Source organism: Phyllobates terribilis, unplaced genomic scaffold, assembly GCF_046119375.1.
Source record: "Phyllobates terribilis strain yellow unplaced genomic scaffold, ASM4611937v1 Scaffold_4__5_contigs__length_816908805, whole genome shotgun sequence".
Taxonomy (NCBI): domain Eukaryota; kingdom Metazoa; phylum Chordata; class Amphibia; order Anura; family Dendrobatidae; genus Phyllobates; species Phyllobates terribilis.
This window is the reverse complement of record NW_027362764.1, coordinates 158,216,983-158,239,256: the sequence shown is the minus strand read 5'-3', so window position 1 is coordinate 158,239,256 and position 22,274 is coordinate 158,216,983. Positions and strand designations below refer to the sequence as shown.

Genomic DNA, 22,274 nt, shown 5'->3' with positions numbered 1-22,274 from the left:
GGAAGCGCAGCGGAAGCCCCGCCATTGACTTGCATTGAGACGCATAGAATGCGCGTCAAAACATTTCTACAAGCGAATTCTATGCGTCTCTATGTGCGGATGGTACCCAGTTCTGGAGGAGAGGAGACTCTCATCCAGACCTGGGTACCATTGTACCTGTTAAAAAAAGAATAAAATAATAAAGTTTATACTCACCTTTCCGAAGGCTTCTCTGCATGCCGGCATCGCTGAAGGACCTTCGGTGACATCACAGTCATGTGACCGCAGGCCCTTCACCGCTCTGTCTCGCGATATGCCGGCAGCCGGGAACCAGACAGAAAGGAGCGCTGCAGCACACGCCGGGACATCGGGGGTGAGTATAGCTTTATTTTATTTTTACGGTTCACACTATAAATCCATGCTGTTTGCATGGATTTATACAGTGTGACCTAGTTGTCAAGCACTTTCCAAGTGATGCTATCGCCTGGAAAGTGCTTGTCAATCTGCATGCGGAAACGCATGTGAATCCGCATGTATTCTGCAGGAAAAATGCATGCACAATCTGCATGCGTTTTTTTCTGCCAGGGAGATGCAGAAATGCTGCAGAAATTTTCTGCTTCATTTCTGCATCGTGGGCACATAGCCTTACATGGAAACCCCTGAGACAACACTTTGTGTAGATCGCAGGATAAATGTGCGCCATGCCGTTCATTACAATTACATATTTGGGATGAATTATGAACAAGTCAAAGGCAGGTCATGAATTGGGTTTTATTTTTTACGCCGTTCCTAGTGTGGTATAAGTGATTAGACGACTTTATTCTTCGTGTCTGTGTGATTATATTTAGGTTTGGCTTGCATTGCCATATTTTTTTTCCATATTTCTGCCAACAGTCATGCGAGGTCTTTTTTTGCGGGACGAGTTGACGTTTTTATTGCTACAATTTTTCGGTCACATTTTGATAGCTTTCTATTCAAATTTTTGGGAGGCAGAATTAACAAAATCCAAACAATTCAGTTTTTTTTTTTTTTTTTTTTTTTTTTTTAAATATGCTGTTCACAGTTTACAGCGATACCACATTTATATTTTGTTTTGGCGCTTTTATACATTACAAACTATTTACAGAAAAAAAATAATTGTTTTTGCATCGCTTAGTTCTGAGAGCTACAACTTATTTCTCCACTGACTGAGCTGTATGGCGGCTTGTTTTTTTGTGATACAAGGGGACGTTTTCAGCGATACCATTTTTATTTCCATTAGACTTTGTGACGTTTTATTCCACTTTTTGTAAGGCGGTACGATAAAGCATAGTTTTTTGCCACGTTTTTATACAGTGTTCACTGAACTAGTTTGACAGTTTTATAGGGTGGGTCATTCCGGACACGACAATACCAAATTTGTTTTTTTTTTATACATGTGTGTATTGATGGGGATATTTTTCTTCATTTTTTTTTTTTTTTTTTGCTTCGCCCCTTTATGGGACTGTGAAGAATAATCGGAGATATGATTCCATGTCAATGATTTGTATCCAATTTGTTTGCCATGGGATTATAAAAACCTCTTCAGTGTGCAGGTGTAACAGAACATCTAGCAGCAGCAGGGGGAGTTGAGAGTCAAAGGGCTATGAGTGACATAATCACACCTTGACTAGCTCAAAGCAGAAAAAAAAAAAAAAGGCTTGCTTGCCATGTGGATAACATGCTGTCTAAATTGCTTTGTGAAGTCAGCTATGATTTTATAAAGAGTTATGGAGATATATACTGTACAGCAAGGACGTTATATATATATATATATATATATATATATATATATATATATATATATATATATATATATATATATATATATATATATATATATATATATATATATATATATATATATATATATATATATATATATATATTTCCAAAATCCCTAGACCAGACAATACACCTTCCAGGGTCTCGATCCGTTCTGGGAGATACATAGAGCAGCTACAGATAGCTAAGCTGTGTTTGGTCTAAACGCGTAGCAGGGGCCCGGCTGCATTCGATTGCACCAGAACCGCCTCCATAGGACCGCCCATTAAAGGAGTTATGACCCATCTGGAGTTTTTCGCTTGCAGAGGCACGGGGAGGGGGACTTGGGTTCAGCCCAGAAAGCAGTGACCCAAAAAGGGATAAAAGCTAGTGTAAGGCCATGTGCGTTCTCTCTGATGCATGCAGTCCACTTCGAACGGGAGGTCACGTCAAGTAACGTGCTGTGAAGGACCTAGGACCCATTTGGAAGCAGATGCCCCCCGAGGCCCAGCGCCCACATGGTCGGATGTCACACCGGTAATTGACATGATCCATCTGCTTATATCTTTTGCCTTACCACTATTGGTTATACAGAAACAATGGTCAGATATACAATTGTGTATATAGTGTATTGTCTAGTGTGCCCTTAAGGTGATTAAATATATAATTTAACCTTGGGCTGCTCTTTTATTTCGATCCACACGTCGGTTTCTCGGTTTAACTTTCCATGCTACCGGGGCTTGTTTCCGGCCCAATATAACCCTGTTAACGGACCAGGCGTATATAAAATGAGGAACTGACTGCAGTCCTACCGAGCTGACCAGGTTCTGTTTCGCTAGTGTAAGGGGCCCCTCAGCCTGTCAGGGGTTTGAGCAAGTGTGATGCCACGTCATTGACTACATGGGCCACATCCTCTCACGCTCAGTGCCTCCTTGGGCCCGTGTGGACAGGGGGATGTCTATGTAAAACTGTACCAATCTGACCTTGTGTGTCCCCATGGGGTGCAGAACATAAGTGTGTGTGTGTGTGTGTGTGTGTGTGTGTGTGTGTCCAAGTAGTGGACAACTTCTTTAACTTCTAGAATAAATTAGAGAATACCTGTACTAATGAAGCATGAAGTGTGTCCCCAAATCCATAACCAATTATGGCAAAGAATAACTGGTACATGTAGTACAACTGGACTCCATCAGATGCAGAGTTGCAATAAGGTTGTGTGTCGTCAGACAAAAACTGTCCAGATCAAGAAAAGCATGGTTATGACACTGGCACAACAATTTCACATTTTAACATGTGAAGACCAAAACCAAAGAAATAAGTCACAGCATGAGTTGGTATATGTGCAATGTGTAACAGCACATTCAGACTGTAGCCGTTTCACAGACAAAACCCAAGAAAATAAACAAAAATAAACATATACCCTGTAGTAAGTAAATGGATCATCAAAGTGCCAAATATGCATCAATAAAGGAAACAAAGTCTGCCAAACAGTTATTTTATTAAACGTGCTGTTCCATCACAAAATATGGTTCCCCTGCATACAGAACGCTTATTAAATAATCGATTAAAAAAAAACAAACAAACCTCCTAATATAGGGATAAAGGGAAACTGTATTTGGACAGATCTTGGAGTCTTTACTAAATGTCGTTCTGAAGCCTGTTTGTCTACACAAAAGCTACAGCAATATCATTGGTTTCAGTTACACAGAATACAACAAAAAAAAAAAACAATTGAAAACTTGCATTAAATTCTTAAAGAGAAGGGATAATTGGATGTCAGTGAAAATTCTCCATCTTCCACGTGTCAGTAACGCCCTGGAAAGGTTATAAAAAGAAAAATTAGACAGTATGACCAATTCCTGCAGATAATCCCTGTAGCATATAAGTGTGTAATATCCCCCCCCACTTCCCGACTAAGCATGGTTTGGAGCATATTGTGGAGTCCGGAAAGAGAATTTTTTCAGAAATTACAAAAAAAAAACAAAAAAAAACTGGGTCTTATATATTTCTCTGGTCAAGTGCTTTTATTTTCTGAAGCTTGGATGCAATGTGCAAAGTTGTCACGCACAGAGAAACAAGACAAGAGAACGGTTGCACATCAAACTGTTGTGTGGGTGTTTTTGGAAACGCAGAGATATTTTGGTACTTACTTGGGCTGTATGAACGGGATCTTGACCGGGATCTGTAGCGATTGTAGTAAGGTGAAGGTGATCGTCGCCTGTGGAGAAGCAATTCTAATATATACAAAGTTCTACCATGTAAGATGCCCCTTAAACCATAGCGGCGATAATGCCACAGGCAGGCTCTATACCCATTTTATAGAAGTCTACTTCATTGGCATCTTAGGGCGACTCCAACCTGCAGATAAGTATGGACCCCACACTAAACTGACACTTGCCACACCACGTGTACATGTGGCCTAAAAGGGGTTTCCAGGTTTGTGATGAAAGTCCGCAGTCAACTTAGGTGACTGCAGACTTTGGAATAATCACAGGATTGAGGATTGTCCGGTGCCGGCAGATAGAGCGGGCAGTCATGTGACCGTAAATAAGAGATATGCCTATTTCCAGCCACATTCTGACTAGACATTGACACAAGCGAATTAAGCGAGGCTGTGCACGTCTATTCGATATGTGGCCAAAGTATGCATATCGCTGCTGGGGCGTCCAGACAGTGCTCTGTGAGAATTAAAAAGTCTGCAGTAACAGACTGCAGACTTTTCGTTACAAACTTTGATAACCCCTTTAAGAGCCTCAGTTTAACCACATGCCCAAATATTAGAAACATTATGAATTAAAGTTAATATTCTTAAACACACAGGGCCTGATTCATCAAAGCTGTCCTGCCAGAATTCTGGTGTAAAAACTTTTTAAAAGTTGCAAAGTTCAGGCGCAGTTGTGCCAAAAATTTGCAACTCTTGGCGTTTTCACACTAGTTTCTCCCAGCACAGGCAAAACAGGTGGAGGGGTTAGGCCACAGCTCTTCCAATTCACGAGGTGTGGTGTTTTGTACATGAGAAGTTTTACTCCAGTCCCTGACTGGAGTAAGATCTGTGGCACAGCACAGGGAGGCAATGCCACTAGATGTGCACCTGTTCATGAATCAGTGTAAACAACGCAGTTTTTAATGAACTGGGCTCACAGTAACCAGAGGGGGAAAAAAAACCCACACCCCTAAGTGTACAGCAGAAGAACCGCACACTACTTGCCTATATTTGTACTCGTAGTCTTCATATCTATCGTAGCCTCGATCATTTCCCCTGTCACTTCCTCGATCATTTCTGTCATTTCCCCTGTCACTTCCTCGATCATTTCTGTCACTTCCTCGATCATTTCTGTCATTTCCCCTGTCACTTCCGCGATCATTTCCCCTGTCACTTCCGCGATCATTGTAATCTCGGCGCCTGCCACCACTTCCTCCTCCACTGAAAAAAAAAGAAAAAAAGTTATTTTTTGGTGTCAAGCTCTGACAAGCAGCAAAGAAAATACAAAACAAATGGGGTGTTTGACTTTACATACTTTTCACTACTAGACTCCGGTTTTAAATAAATTACTGTACATGTCCTGATTTTGCCATATTCTAATTGCATACTGTCCAATCAGCTGTGACCTGACATCATGGGGCTTTTTTTTTTTTTTTTTTTTTTTAACATAGTCCTTTGATATCATCCACCCATCACCACTGGAGGTGGATGGCGATAAAGAGAAGGTTCAGCAAATATAGGGATGCAGAACACTACTGGGGAGGGTCTGTCTTGTATGTAGTGATATAGAGGACATTCCCAGGGTGATGGGGGGCTTCTACGTAGTGAGGTAGAGGTCATTGCCAGGTGGGTCTGCTGTGTATGTAGAGCATGGGTGTATCATCCATAGTAGCAGACCACGCGGCCGCTATGGGGTCTGAGCCTATGAAAGGTGGGTGGGAGGGAAGGGGGCTATGAGCATTGCAGAGTGGGTCCATTATGCCATATATGGGGGAGCTGTGGGGCCATCATAGTATATGGGGGGCACTTAGTGGCACCATGCTGTGGGAGAAATTGTACTGTGTTTGGGGTCACAGTGGCTGCATTATACTTTGCTGGAGACATTGTAACACCACAATGTATTTAAACAGGGGACTGAGCAAATTCACTGTGGGGGCATTATATATTCTTCAAGAGTCCTTAAAGGGGCACAGTAGTGGGTGAAAACACAGATGGGTGCAGTATTTGCATAACTGTCTACATGCCGTAATACCCTTGCCTGGATTTTAAAAGTTCGGAGGTTTGACCCCATCAAATCCATTTTTTTTTCTGGGGGGTGTTGAGGGGCGCTTTTGTTACGGGGCCTCGTGATTTCTATGCATGCCAGTGATGTAGAGGACATTACTGGGTGGGTTGTCCATCTATGTAGTCGACAGCAATGGGGAGAGGGGGCCGCTTACTGGGGGTGTCTGCTGTACATACAGTAATGTAGGCCGCTTACTGGGGGTGTCTGCTGTACATACAGTAGTTTAGGCCGCTTACTGGGGGGGGGGGGGGGGGGTGTGTCTGCTGTACATACAGTAGTGTAGGCCGCTTACTGGGGGGGGTGTCTGCTGTACATACAGTAGTGTAGGCCGCTTACTGGGGGGGGGGGGGGGGGGGTGTCTGCTGTACATACAGTAGTGTAGGCCGCTTACTGGGGGGGGGTGTCTGCTGTACATACAGTAGTGTAGGCCGCTTACTGGGGGGGGGGGGGTGTCTGCTGTACATACAGTAGTGTAGGCCGCTTACTGTGGGGGGGGGGGGGTCTGCTGTACATACAGTAGTGTAGGCCGCTTACTGGGGGGGGGGGTGTCTGCTGTACATACAGTAGTGTAGGCCGCTTACTGGGGGTGTCTGCTGTACATACAGTAGTGTAGGCCGCTTACTGGGGGTGTCTGCTGTACATACAGTAGTGTAGGCCGCTCACTGGGGGGGGGGGGGGGGGTGTCTGCTGTACATACAGTAGTGTAGGCCGCTTACTGGGGGGGGGGTGTCTGCTGTACATACAGTAGTGTAGGCCGCTTACTGGGGGGGGGGGGGGGGGTGTCTGCTGTACATACAGTAGTGTAGGCCGCTTACTGGGGGGGGGGTGTCTGCTGTACATACAGTAGTGTAGGCCGCTTACTGGGGGGGGGGTGTCTGCTGTACATACAGTAGTGTAGGCCGCTTACTGGGGGGGGGGGGGGGGTGTCTGCTGTACATACAGTAGTGTAGGCCGCTTACTGGGGGGGGGGTGTCTGCTGTACATACAGTAGTGTAGGCCGCTTACTGGGGGGGGGGTGTCTGCTGTACATACAGTAGTGTAGGCCGCTTACTGGGGGGGGGGGTGTCTGCTGTACATACAGTAGTGTAGGCCGCTTACTGGGGGGGGGGTGTCTGCTGTACATACAGTAGTGTAGGCCGCTTACTGGGGGGGGGGGTGTCTGCTGTACATACAGTAGTGTAGGCCGCTTACTGTGGGGGGGGGGGTCTGCTGTACATACAGTAGTGTAGGCCGCTTACTGTGGGGGGGGGGTCTGCTGTACATACAGTAGTGTAGGCCGCTTACTGGGGGGGGGGGGTGTCTGCTGTACATACAGTAGTGTAGGCCGCTTACTGGGGGGGGGAGGTGTCTGCTATACATACAGTAGTGTAGGCCGCTTACTGGGGGTGTCTGCCATATCTAGTGGCGTAGACCGCTTACTGGGGGGGGGGCCCAAGATAGATATATCCATCTAATATTGGACACTTAAGAATCTGCAGCGAAAAACCTATGCAAATTTTCAGCTGCCTTTTGCAGTACCAGCAAAGTCTATGAGAAACCAGAATTCTCTGTTCACACATCTTGTTTTTATAGAGCATGTCACTTCTTTCAGCGTTTTCACCCATAGCAGGTAATCGGGTGGTGAAAAAAAAAAAAAAAAAACAGCAGATGGCAAAATGGACTGTTTTTTTTTCACAGAACTTTATGTACATGCATAGAGACAGAAGGGCAGTGAAAAAAAAAAAGCTGAAAACGCAGCAAAACCAGCGTTTTTGACGCAACCGATTTCCTGCCAGATATCAGTTTTGCTGCAGATTTGTGGGTAAAAAAACAAAACACATTATGTATGAACATAAAAAAACAAAACACATTATGTGTGAACATAGCCTTATTGGGTGGGCTGAAACACACACCAATATATATATATTAGTGTGTGTTTCAGCCCACCCAGTAAGGCTATGTTCACACATACACATATTCGTGTGTAGGACACTTACTGGGTGGGTCTGCCCATGTAGATGCCAGGAGTTGGGGTGTGTGCCCTCTTAGTGATGGAGTAGTCCACACGAAGCCTTCTTCCGTCCAGCTCCATCCCATTTGCATGCTCCATAGCCTGGAAATGAGCAGAGGTTAGGGTCACACAGGTAGCCGGGAGTCCGCAGCCATGCTGAGGCCGGAGCAGGGGGCCGAGCCGCGCGCACCCGCGCCGGCACACAAGCAGTTAAGATCCCACGTGCTGCGTGCACGCGGTCAGGCTGCTATGGTCTCCGCCTCTAGCTGCCATCTCACGCGCCGCTCCCCGCCCCCACTGCTCCTTTTCACGAGGATAAAATGGCGCCTCACCTGCCCGAAGCGCCACCATGTTGTAGCCGCCGCCGCCCGCCGATCAGTATGTGGGAAACAAGCGGGCAGAGGCCGCACCCGGGTGTAACCCAGTGCATGTGTGCGGAGCCGGGCGGGCGGACACCAGCTCTCCAGTAACTGCAGCCTCTCGGATAGAGGAGAATGCTTCTAATGTGGCGGGAAGGGGTGACAGAGCTCAGCAAGGAGGCAAGTCCTCAGGTGACGGAGATGAGTCTCACACCGACAGCAACGGGAGAAGCGCTGCCGGCGCCATCACTGCGGCACGTGTGTACAGCGCTGCATGTGAGCCGTGTAGCCGCAGTGGCGGCCCGGTATACACGTACACCGGAGTATACAGCATGGAACAGGACACGCGGCCACACAGCACGGGAGGAACGTCCGCCGACTGCCACCTAGTGGTTGGTAGTGAGTGTGCGGCACCAGATCAGTGCTGCTGTGCTCTCCCCAACCACCACCTGGTCTGACGTCAGGTTACTTTTTTCCCCCGGTTTATTTATTAAGTCACCTTCCACATACAGAAAGTGTGCAGGTGAAGGGCGATGTGATAACACATCCATCCTCCTGTAGGACTCTGCACCAGTGTGTATGCCCCCATGATCTGAGGCCCTGTCCTGCATGGGATCAACTTCACCCCATCATTAGTATATCTCTGGCAATAATGCATCATAGCAAGTAATGCACATTAGTCTCAGCCCCCAACATGCAGTAATGGGAGGCCGCACTCATCATCCCGTGTGGTGGGCATGTTAGCAATCAGATTTTTTTTTTTTTTTAAACCCAGGACTAAATGCCAGAGTCGAGCTCTTGAGATCTCTCACCGTCTGCAGCCTCCGTGCAGGCAGATTAATACAGTCCACTATGCGACAACACAATGCAAAATCTCATGCACTTGCTGCAAAACATCGGCAGCATAAAGCAACAGGAACTATGGGGTTGAGATCTGGTTTATACTGCAGATATAGGTGTGAATTTCACCCTTTGCATTAATGTGCCGTTTTGCTGTGGGATATCCACAGTGGGGCAATTACGTGGCCTACAACTAGAACTACAGAGTAATTAATAAAAATGAACCAGTGGGAATGTGACTCTTCACATCAGTGTGTGGCCTAATGTTATGTTAATGCTATGTATACCCCTTTCTCACATGTAAAGCGCCATGGAATAAATGGCACAATAATAATAACGTACTGTGAATACCACGTGTCATATCGGCTTAGAGTCAATCAATTTGATTCATGTGGGGTTATAACAGGTCTAAAAAGTGCCCATGAGATCAAAAGTAACCAAGGCTGGAGCCACACAGACCAACAATGTACAATTTTGAACCCACTTTCTTATAGACACTATTATGAAGGTTTCATGTCCATGCATGTTCCCAGCCCACGCTCTCTACACTGCAGGCCAAGTTCACACATACGGGAGGCTGCAGTCATACACCACATGCTGCACTGCAGTTTGCTGGAAGGCCATGCTCACATACAGATAAGTCACCAAGAGTGAGCGGTCTATTCGAGCATGCCCTCCTGACGAGTTATAGGCACGGAAACACAAATTGGCACAATAGTTTTAATAGACGAGGTTCTATGTGCGTTGTTGGAACTAGCATGTGTTACCCACTGTAGGCTCCCCATTAAGGAATGCCATGCAGAAACCAGGAGTAAAACCACCATTAACCTATTTCTTGTGACTTGCTGTCTAGCTTAAGATTATTCTAAAATGCATGTGTGCAACATGACCACAGACCCCAGCACACCACTGCCACGACTAAGGGCTTGGCCTTCAAACACTGCACATTTACCTGTCATGCTTGTTCTTATGCGAGGCATACAGCTAATGCAAGAAGAATCCGTAGTTAACCACTTCGCGCCAGAGCCTGTTTTTGCCTTCGTGACCGGGCCAATTTTTTCAATTCTGACCACTGCCAGTTTATGAAGTAATTACCCTGGAACGCTTCAACGTATTCCCCTGATTCTGAGACTGTTTTTTCGTGACATATTGTACTTCATGATAGTGGTAAAATTTCTTCGATATCACTTGCGTTTATTTGTGAAAAAAATCGGAAATTTGGCGAAAATTTTGAAAATTTTGCAATTTTCAAACTTTGAATTTTTATGCCCTTAAATCAGAGAGATATGTCACACAAAATACTTAATAAATAACATTTCCCACATGTCTACTTTACATCAGCACAATTTTGGAACCCAAATTTTTTTTTGTTAGGGAGCTATAAGGGTTAAAAGTTGACCAGCGATTTCTCATTTTTCCAACAAAATTTACAAAAACATTTTTTTAGGGACCACATCATATTTGAAGTCACTTTGAGGGGTCTTTATGACAGAAAATACCCAAAAGTGACACCATTCTAAAAACTGCACCCCTCAAGGTGCTCAAAACCACATTCAAGAACTTTATTAACCCTTCAGGTGCTTCACAGGAATTTTTGGAATGTGGAAGAAAAAAATTAACATTTAACTTTTTTCACAAAAATGTTACTTTAGACCCAATTTTTTTATTTTCACAAGGGTAACATGAAAAAATGGACCCCAAATTTTTTTGTGCAATTTCTCTTGAGCGTGCTGATACCCCATATGTGAGGGAAAACCACTGTTTGGGCGCACGGCAGGGTTCGGAAGGGAAGGAGCGCCATTAGACTTTTTGAATGTAAAATTTGTCTGAATAATTAGCGGACGCCATGTTGCGTTTGGAGAGCTCCTGATGTGCCTAAACAGTGGAAACCCCCCACAAGTGACACCATTTTGGAAACTAGACCCCTTAGGGAACTTATCTAGATGTGTGATGAGCACCTTGAACCCCAAGGTGCTTCACAGAAGTTTATAATATTGAGCTGTAAAAATAAAATTTTCACATTTTTCCCACAAAACCGTTTTTCATCCATTAATTTTGCATTATCATAAGGGTAATAGGATAAATTGCACCATGAAATTTGTTATGCAATTTCTCCTGAACACGCTGATACCCCATATGTGGAGGCAAATTACTGTTTAGGCGCACGGCAGGGTTTGAAAGGGAAGGAGCGCCATTTGACTTTTTGAATGTAAAATTTGTTTGAATAATTAGCGGACGCCATGTCACATTTGGGGAGCCCCTAATGTGCCTAAACAGTGGAAACCCCCCACAAGTGCCACCATTTTGGAAACTAGACCCCTTAGGGAACTTATCTAGATGTGTGGGGAGCACCTTGAACCCCAAGGTGCTTCACAGAAGTTTAGAATATTGAGCTGTAAAAATAAAATTTTCACATTTTTCCCACAAAAACGTTTTTCATCCCTTAATTTTGCATTATCATAAGGATAACAGGAGAAATTGCACCATGAAATTTGTTGTACAATTTCTCCTGAGTACGCCGATACCCCATATGTGGGGGAAAACCACTGCTTTGGTGTACGGCAGGGTTCGGAAGAGAAAGGAGCGCTATGTTGGCTGGGATAGGCAGCAGACACCATGTCACATTTGAAGAGTCGCTGACATGCCAAAACAGCAGAAACCCCCACAAGTGACCCCATTTTGTAAACTACACCTCTCAAGCAATTCATCTAGGGAAGTAGTGAGCATTTTTTAATTTTTAAATTTATACCATTGGGCAGTGAAAAAAGCATAATTATATTTTCACCACAAAAAAATGTTTTACCCTCAGATTTTACATTTTCACACAGGGCAATGGGTAAAAATGGTGCCGAAATGTGTCACACAATTTCTTCTAAAAGTGTCAATACCCCATATGTGGCTGTATCGTACCACTTAGCCATACGGTGAGATTTGAGGGGGAAGGAGCGCTATTTGACAATTGGAGAACAAATTATTGTAGAATAGGCATTTGGATTTGGGAGCACAAAATTTTCTGAATTTCTTTTGGGGGGCAAGGACCATTTTGCTTTTCCAGAGCCTTTCTGCTACCAGTAACTTGGAAGTCCCTTATATTTTTAACAGATGATGGACCTGAGTGGGGACTAGCTTTTTTTGAGGACTGAGTTGAAGCTTTTATTGGGAACATTTTACGTAACATTTATCCGGCGCTCTAGGCTGAGCACTTACATCGGGGTTTCCATCTAAATTTCCAAGTGATGTAATTCAGATGAAACCCCTGCAGGATCCATTCACTGTAATGAGGCAGCAGAGTTACTCTGGACTCCGTCTGGCCTCTGTTTAGTGGTGTCCTTTTTTTCAGAAGTGCACAAAACTGTGGCCAACCGCACTTTTATGCACGCCTAAAACAAATGACACCGTGGGATCCCAGGCTAGACGGCATCCACAGTGGCCTATATCTGCCTCATTACAGGGAATCTTCCATCATGGGTTCTGGCTGAATCACGTATTTCAGAGATTTACACGGAAACTCTGGTGTAAGTGCTCAGCGCAGAGCACAGGATAAATGTGAGCAGAGCCTTACTGGGATCTTTGGGAGACATAATAAACAAATCAGTAGCAGGTGAATAATATTTGTTTTATTTATTTTTTATGCCGTTCCTAGTGTGATATAACTGATTAGATTACTTTATTCTTCGGGTCGGTGCGATTACAGAGATACCAGATTTATATCGGGTTTTTATGACTGACAGCTGTCACACACTAAAATACGCTTTTTTTGCAAAATCTAGTTTTTGCATCACCATATTTTGAGAGCTATAATTTTTCCATATTTCGGCCGACAGAGTCATGTGACAGCTTGTTTTTTGCGGGACGAGTTGAAATTTTTATTGGAACCATTTTTGGGCACGTGACATTTTTTGATCGCTTTCTATTCCGTTTTTTGGGAGGTAAAGTTAACAAAAACAAACTTCAGGAATTGTTTTTTGAGTTTTTTTTTATGCCGTTCTGCGTGTGGTAAAAGTGATCAGGCAGCGTTATTCTTCGGGTCAGTACATTTACAGCGATACTACACTTACTGTATTTTTTTCATGTTTTGGCGCTTTTACACAATAAAACAATTTTATAGAAAAAAAAATATTTTTTTTGCATTGCTTTATTCTGAGCGCTATAACTTTTTTATTTTTTGGCTGATGGAGCTGTATGGCGGCTTTTTTTTGCGGAACAAGATGATGTTTTCAGTGGTACCATTTTTATTTCTATTCTGCTTTTTGATCGCATTTTTTTTCCACTTTTTGTTTGGCGATATGATGAAAAAGCATATTTTTTTGCTTTGTTTTTTATTTATTTTTATTACGGTGTGCACAGAAGGAGTTAATTAGTGTGACAGTTTTATAGCTCGGGTTGTTTCGGACGCGGCGATACCAAATATGTGTACTTTTTTGGTTTTGTAATAATTTACGGATTTATTGGTTTAATATTTTATTTATTTATTTTTATTTATTTTGTGATTTTTTTTTTTTAATAGTTTAAAAACTTTTTTTTTTACATTTTTACTTAGTCCCTGTATGGGACATTAATTTTTATTTTTCTGATCACTGATCTCATGTAATGTAATACACATATATTACATTATATGAGATCTTCACTGACTGTTTCAGTCAGAGTCTCCTGTCTGACTTCAGCTACATACAGGCTGAAGTCAGACAGGAAGGACACCATATATGGCAGAGCTGGAGGCGGTCATGTGACCTCCAGCTGCCATAGCAACCCCAGGTCCTCAAACGAAACGGAGGTCTTCGGAGGTAAGTAAGACGACCCCCTCTCTTCCTGCTGTCTCCTATATGCCGCGATCACTATAGATCACAGCATATAGAAGACAGCAAAGGGTTAACATCACTGGGACCTGATCTAATCAGGTCCCGATGATGTACCCTGTCAGAGCTAACGCTCTGCACCGGAATCGCAGTGCTTGCAGGACCCTGGGGGTCCCGAGCACTGCGAGACCACCCACCGTTTTTAAACGTCGGCACTGCACAGAGCCCGGCAAGCGCCGACGTTTATCTACAGCGGGCGGTCGGGAACCGGTTAAACTAGTTGTCCACTACTGGCATTTAAACTTTTATTTTAAAGCCACATATTTAAAAGGTTTAAAACATTTTTATTTATTTTTTTTTAAATTGGATCTGAAAAACTGCTTTAAGGTCAGATTCCCACTTTTAAAGTGGCCTAATTCAAGGTATACCAAAATGAATGTCTCAAATGTTTAGGCTAGGGCTACACGGAAATTTGGTTGCTACGATCACTCAGTGTCACTGCTACATCACAGCACTATACAATTGAAAGGGAGAGGTCGCATCGCAACACCTATACTACTGCAAAAGGAAAGTTGCAAGAACAAAAAAAGAAAAAAAAATCCAACTGTTGGATTTTGTGGCTTTTTGTCACGGTCATGTAGGTGTTGCAATGCGACCCCCCCCGTGTCACATGTATAGAGCAGAAATGTAGCAGTGGCACCAAGCATATAGCTGTCCCGGCCAAGGTCGCCGTGTAGCCCTAAGCTTACGATATGACTGAATGCTGTACTGATGCTCCCACCAAACAGCATGCGAAACAAATGCACCTCTGTACACATCCAAAACCTATAGAAGGGCGAAAGAAAAGAAAACCCCACAACCCTTCATTCTGATGCTTACCTCTCTGGAATCGTCTATGCGTTCAAAATAGACAAATGCAAATCCCCTGGAGCGTCCAGTTCGCTGATCATACACAACATTGACACCACTGAGGGGGCCATAGCGAGAGAACACGTCTCTTATATCTCGTTCAGTGGTGTACAAGCTCAAACCAAAGACCCCGACACACGTGTTTGGATCTGGATTTGCCTAACAAAATTAAAAAAAAACAACACAAGACATTTAGGGCTTCAGATTATTTAACTATTTAATCTTTGTACAAAAGGAGGGTGAAATTTTTTATAGATAACGTACCCTGCTACCATTATGCCTCCTTCTGTTAGACATTGGAGAGCGACTTCGGCTTCTTCTTCGTCTATATTCTGGGGTGTACGATCTACTTTTTGATCGCTTTTTGTGTGAATGAGATCGAGACCTAGAGCGAGAATATCTTCTACGGGAGCGTCGTCGAGACCTTGAACTGTACAAACAAATAAACCTCATTAATACGTCAATTAAATCAGACTGGAGTCAGTCAAAACAGTTCATCATAATGTTGTAATCACCCATAGACAACAATTTTCTCCAGATGATGAAAGCTGCAATTTATTGTGCTGCACATGAATGAGGTTTGATAAAACCCCATCACTTGCATAGTGTTTTACCTGGTTGCAGATTTCAGATTGGTGTAAAAATAAACATCTGAACATGCAACGAGGGTAAAGGAGACTTGTGCGAGAAGAAAGCCACAAATGATCTCACAACATACATACTGTCTTATCTAAGCAGGGCTGTGGAGTCAGAGTCCATTTTGGAGGAGTCGCAATAAAATGGACTGACTCCAACTCCTAAAATATATAATAAATTGGGTACAGTAGTTCAATGCAGTTTGTGGGGAATATTTTTTTCATAAGCATTTGGGAAGGTTATGAAATGTCCTATAAATGTCTTTCCTATTCCTGATCTAGGGGTCTAGACTTTTAGCAGAGATGAAACTGTGCTACAGTAAATTAATCACTTAACCCTCAACTGGTGAGGTGGTGTTTTTGTCACGCAACTGGTGATGTGGGGTTTCCTATACCCCAGTGTTTAGAAATCTCTTATTTTTACAGAAAATGCAAAGATCACGTTTGTTTTAATCGTTTTCTTATTGGCGATTGATTACAGACGAGTATAACAAATTTTTGACACCCACAAATGGATGGAAGCTAGTGAGACACGTATCCTCATACCAGCATTTTTCAATGAATGGCAGCCGAACAAAAATTCCCTGGGGTGTGGCAAACCCCACCTCACCAGTTGAGGGTTAATTAAACATGAGCCTTGTATGAGGGAGTCTGAGTCATGGAAATTGAGGAGTCGTACCGACTCCACAGCCCTGTATATAAGCAGTATCTAGTAGTGGACTCATCCCCCAAAAACTACTGTTTTGTTACCCTCAATAATAAACTTGCCCTACGTGGTGCCCTCACCACCTTTACCATATTATACCAGGCATGCGTGTTTTTTTTTTTTTTGATGATTTGTGCAGTAGTAAATTTTTTTTTTTTTTTTTTTTTAAAGTAGTCCTCTTTGAAGAAACTCTAAACCTAAAAATTTTTGTGAATGCCCAACTAAATAAAAAGTTGTTTTAGAGGCATTTAAATGCTAATCTGTCAGTAAAAGCAACCCTCCTAAGCAGTCTATATGGGCATGTAGGTCATTGAAAGTTGAATAAAAATGATACTTTGACATCTTCAGTCCGTTGACTTATTCCAGAGAAATCCACGTTTTTCTTGTATGTAAATTAGCTGTTCAGGGCTGTGGTCTGGACAGAGATCTCCCGAGGATCAGCCTCCAGAGATTTGACATAGAAGGGGAGGGGGCGTTACCAATGTGAGATGTAAAGACATGCAGATCAGGAGAGCACACTGTCAGTCATTGCATGTCTCACACTGGTAACACTCCCTTGCATTTAAAATAAGATTTGGAGGCAGATTCTCATGCAGATTATTGTCCAGCCTAAAGATCTTATCATAGAATAGAGATAGCAGACTTGGGTGAGGGGGTCCAAAAATGCCAAGCCAACATGAAAACCCTCCCTATTAAGATGAATAATTTTATTAGATATGCATCAAAACGAACTGACATGAACATGTTTTGTGAGTCCGTGGTTTTAATGCATATTGAATATACTTATTTTTGATGGATGGTGGGGGGAGATAGTTGTGTATTTCAAGTTAGCCCCGCCTAAATATCTTAACAGCTCATTCACAAGTTACAGAAATCCACTTTTTTTTTTTTTTAAACATCAGATGATTGCAGATATTAACCCCTTTAAAGCCCATGACGTACTAATACGCGTCTGTGCCCTGGGTTTTAAGAGCCTGACCCGTATTAGTATGTCATGGCGATCGCGCGCACACACAGGCTGTGCGGGCGCGATCGCTGCCGGGTGACAGCTGTGACAATGTGCAGGGAGCGGTCCTGCATCGCTCCCAGCACATTAAACCCCGCAATGCTGCGATCGAAGTCGATCGCAGCATTGCAGAGGCAAGGGGAGGTGATCGCCGATACTCCCCTCCTCTTCCGGCGTCCAGCGCTGTCTGCAGCTGCTTCCCGGGTGTTGCCATGACGACCCGATGTCGTCATGACAACATCCGGGTCACCAGACAGCAGGAAGATTGTTTGGACATGCGCAGTGCATCTCCAAACTATCTTCTCCCTGTCCAGCGCTGATAGCCTGTATGACACAGGGATAGTGCTGCATTTCTGTGCCATGCAGGCGATCAGAATAAAGAAAGTGAAAGTCTCATAGTGGGACAAAGTAAAAAAAAAAAAAAACTGTCTGAAAGTGAAAAAATAAATAAAAAAAAAAAAAATTGTAAAAATATATATATATAAAAAAAATAATCCACTGAAAATAAAAATATAATGTACCCATCAATAAATATTATGAAAAAAAAAAACAAAAACAAACAATAAAAGTACACATATTTGGTATCGCCGCGTCCGTAACGACCTGACCTAGAAAACAGTTCCACTAGTTAACCCCTTCAGTGAACACTGTATAAAAAAAAAAAAAAAAAAAAAAAAAAAAAAAAAGTAAAAAACAATGCTTTATCACCATACCGCCAAACAAAAAAATGGAATAACACGCGATCAAAAAGACAAATATAAATAAAGATGGTACCGCTGAAAACATCATCTCATCCCACAAAAAACAAGCCACCATACAGCTCCATCAGCCGAAAAATCAAAAAGTTAGCGCTCTCAGAATAAAGCGATGCAAAAAAATATTTTTTTTTTTCTATAAAATTGCTTTTACTGTGTAAAAGCGCCAAAACATAGAAAAACTATATAAATGTGGTACCGCTGTAAACGTACTGACCCGAAGAATAAAGCTACCTTATCAATTTTACCACACGCGGAACAGAATAAAAAAAAAAAAAAAAAAAAAAAAAAAGATGATGATATGGCGACTAGTGTTGAGCGCAAGTGCTCACTACTTGAGTTTGCATCGGGTGCTTGGGTATGCACTGAGTATCGCGGGTGCTCGAGTCTCCGCCCCATATGCTTCACGGCCAAAAAAACCTCACGGGGATTGCCTGCCATGCACGAGCGATACCCGCATGTTTTTTTGGGGGTGTCTAATAACCGTGAAACATGCGGGCGGGGACTCGAGCATTTCACTTGAGCACCCGTGATACATGGTGCATACCTGAGTACCCGATGCAAACTCAAGTAGCGAGCACTTGCGCTCAAGAGTAAGGACAACGTATTCAATATGATGACTTAATGTTATCAAATTCTGTGTCGTACCTCTGGGTTCAAAATGTTCACTATACACCTTAATAAAATCCTTGAGGGGTATAGTTTCCAAAATGGGGTCACTTGTGGGGGAGTTCCACTGTTTAGGCACATCAGGGGCTCTCCAAACGCGACATGGTGTCTGCTAACAAATTGAATGGAAAATCGGCTCAAATTGTTAGCGGACACCATGTTGCGTTTGGAGAGCCCCTGATGTGGTCACTTGTGGGGGAGCTCCACTGTTTAGGCACATTTTGGAAACTAGACCCCCCCAAGGCACCTATCTAGATGCATAGTGAGAACTTGGAACCCCTGGGTGCTTCACAAACTGATTCGTAAAAATGAAAAAGTGGAAAAAAAAAATACTTTTTCATTTTTACGAATCAATTTGTGAAGCACCTGGGGGTTCCAAGTTCTCACTATGCATCTAAATAGGTGCCTTGGGGGGGGTCTAGTTTCCAAAATGGGGTCACTTGTGGGGGAGCTCCACTGTTTAGGCACATCAGGGGCTCTCCAAACGCAGCATGGCGTCCGCTAATTATTCAAGCAAATTTTACAATCAAAAAGTCAAATGGCGCTCCTTCCCTTCCGAGCCCTGCCGTGCGCCCAAACAGTGGTTTTTCCCCACATATGGGGTATCTGCGTGCCCAGGGGAAATTGCACAACAAATTTTGGGGTCCATTTTTTCCTGTTACCCCTGCGAAAATAAAAAAAAATTGGGTCTAAAGTAACATTTTTGTGAAAAAAGTTAAATGTTCATTTTTTTCTTCCACATTCCAAAAATTCCTGTGAAGCACCTGAAGGGTTAATAAAGTTCTTGAATGTGGTTTTGAGCACCTTGAGGGGTGCAGTTTTTAGAATGGTGTCACTTTTGGGTATTTTCTGTCATAAAGACCTCTCAAAGTGACTTCAAATGTGATGTGGTCCCTAAAAAATGGTTTTGTAAATTTTGTTGGAAAAATGAGAAATCGCTGGTCAACTTTGAACCCTTATAGCTCCCTAACAAAAAAAAAATTTGGTTCCAAAATTGTGCTGATGTAAAGTAGACATGTGGGAAATGTTATTTATTAACTCTTGTGTGACATATCTCTCGGATTTAAGGGCATAAAAATTGCTAAATTTTCACCAAATTACCATTTTTTTCACAAATAAACGCAAGTGATATCGAAGAAATTTTACCACAATCATGAAGTACAATATGTCAAGAAAAAACAAACTCAGAATCAGGGGGATCCGTTGAAGCGTTCCAGAGTAATTACCTCATAAAGGGACAGTGGTCAGAATTGTAAAAATTGGCCTGGTCATTAAAGTGCAAACCACCTTGGGTTGTAAAGGGGTTAAAGTATCATTTTATTCAACTTCCTATGATCTGCGTGCCCATATTAATGTCTTAGGAGGATTGATCTGACAGACAGATCCCCTGGTCTTAGGAACTCCATTTTAGAATTTGCCTGGACATAGAGAACCTTCTGCCCTTTCCCTGTGACATGTATGGAGAGGGCTGGTTACTGGCTTATTTTAAAAGGGGTTGTGCGGTACTTTAGACTTTAGATTCCCCCCCCTCCCAGGTCCCTCCCCATGTAATCCCCCCCTCCCAGGTCCCTAAGACTTTTTGTAAATACCTTCTGCGGTTGATAATGCCTGTGAGAGGCGCTATCGGTGGGCAGTCACAAGCATCACATGACCCCCCGGCTGTAGCCGGCTCTGACATCCGCTGATGTAATGACAAGAGCTGGCAACAGCCAGGGGTCACGATCTTCCTGGTTCCAGGTGGATGCCAGGCTGTGGGCGGGGTTATTCCCCTGCGTCACAGCCGGCATCCAACGCGCGCTCTGCCTCTCCCCATTCATTGGGAAAGCGCGCGGTGGATGCTGGATGTGACGCTGAGAATAACCCCACCCACAACCCAGCAGCCACCGTGGGGACCCCAGCGCTGAGGTCACGTGATGCCTGTGAGCAGCCACCGATGGCGCCACTCACAGGCATTATCAGCAACAGAAGGTATTTACAAAAAGTCTTAGGGACCTGGGGGTGGGGGTGGGGGGTAATCTAAAGTACCGCACAACCCCTTTAACAGCAGAGGCAGAAACAAGATGCCTGGCTTAGCTATGCAATGAGCCAGCCCACTTAAATGGTACCAACATGGCGAGAAAACTGCTGTGTGGCAGCATGATATCAGTAATGAAATGAATGTAAATTGTTTTAACCCCATAAGGACCTTGGATTTTCAGTTTTAGTTTTTTTGCTCCCTTCTTCCCAGAGCCATAGCCTTTTTATTTTTCGGTCAATATAGCCATGTGAGGGCTTATTTTTTGTGGGACAAGTTGTACTTTTAAACGCCATCACTGGTTTTACCATATCGTGTACTGAAAAGGGGGAAAAAAAATTCAAGTGCGGTGAAATTGCAAATAAACCCGTAATTCCACAGTTGTTTTTGGTTATTTTTTTACCACGTTCACAGAATGCTACAACTGACCTGTCATTACGAGTTCGTAGACACCAAACATGTATAGGTTATTTTTTTATTTAAGTGGTTGAAAAAAAAAAAAAAAAAAAATGCAAAGTTTGCTTTAAAAAAAAAAGAAAAAAAAAAGGCGCCATTTTCCAAGACCTGTAGCGTCTTCATTTTTTGTGATCTGGGGCCGGGTGAGGGCTTATTTTTTGCGTGCCGAGCTGATGTTTTTTATTGATACCATTTTGGGATAAATCCGATGTTTTGATTGCCCGTTATTGCGTTTTATTACAATGTTGCGACGACTAAAAACGTAATTCTGGCGTTAAGAATTTTTTTTGTCATTACGCCCTTTACCGCGGCTGTTCCGGGCACATGTCAGCCGATTCAGTGTGGGCTCAGCGCCGGAGCCCTCACTGTGCTATATATATATATAGCACACTTAATAAAAATGGATTGTTTTGTGCCTAGCTATACCCCCTGTTCGAGATGCTTTACAAGAGTGCCTAGAAAATCACAGACAGAAGTTTTAAACAGTTAGTGAATACGGCACACTGTATGTGCAATCAGGATGGTGTCAGAGATAGTTGCTGGGAAAGGAAGTTGTTTCTGCGCTCTGTCAGTTTTTCGTGACTCCAGAGAGCGCAGAAACAACTTCCTTTCCCAGCATCTACCTCGAACATATCCATAGGAAGCAGCAGCATCTGGAGTCCAGGCTTTATAGGTGTGGTGTCCTACACGACCCTACTAGGTGAGCAGTTTCTAATACTTCTGTACCAATTATTAATTGGCTAAGACCCTATTGCGCTCATGCATTTTTTCAATGCATCAGGATGGTGGCTCAAGCAAATCTGCCAGTGTGGCATCTTACTGTATTTTCTGAAACAGTTATAGAAATCCTGCAACAAAAGCATGAATTAACTGCATGCTGATTGGTTTTGATTTAGACTAGTTAGAAGTTGGGAGTACTGCACTCCACAAAAAAACCCTCACGTTAAGTGATTTAAGCGTTTTATCTACCCCAAAATGTAAGTAATATGAAAAAAAAATATAAAATAAATATCAAGGCACCACGCACAAAACAAGCTCTGAAACTGCTCCATCAGAGGAAAAGAAATATGGATGTGTCATTCAAAAAGTCACACTCGTCGAAAAAAAAATAAA

General features: G+C 43.1%; 1 protein-coding gene across 1 annotated transcript in view; it reads right to left on the bottom strand.

Annotated features, from left to right (window-relative positions):
* Positions 1-3,237: 3,237 nt before the first annotated feature.
* Positions 3,238-22,274, bottom strand: part of TRA2A (transformer 2 alpha homolog) — a 41,207-nt gene continuing 22,170 nt past the window's right edge. Inside the window, exons 3-8 of the mRNA XM_073677860.1 lie at positions 15,185-15,350; positions 14,891-15,079; positions 8,003-8,118; positions 4,967-5,182; positions 3,909-3,976; positions 3,238-3,573 (exon numbers count right to left, since the gene is read on the bottom strand). Coding sequence (XP_073533961.1) covers positions 3,563-3,573; positions 3,909-3,976; positions 4,967-5,182; positions 8,003-8,118; positions 14,891-15,079; positions 15,185-15,350 — 766 coding nt within the window. The 3' untranslated portion in view covers positions 3,238-3,562. The remainder of the gene's footprint in view (positions 3,574-3,908; positions 3,977-4,966; positions 5,183-8,002; positions 8,119-14,890; positions 15,080-15,184; positions 15,351-22,274) is intronic.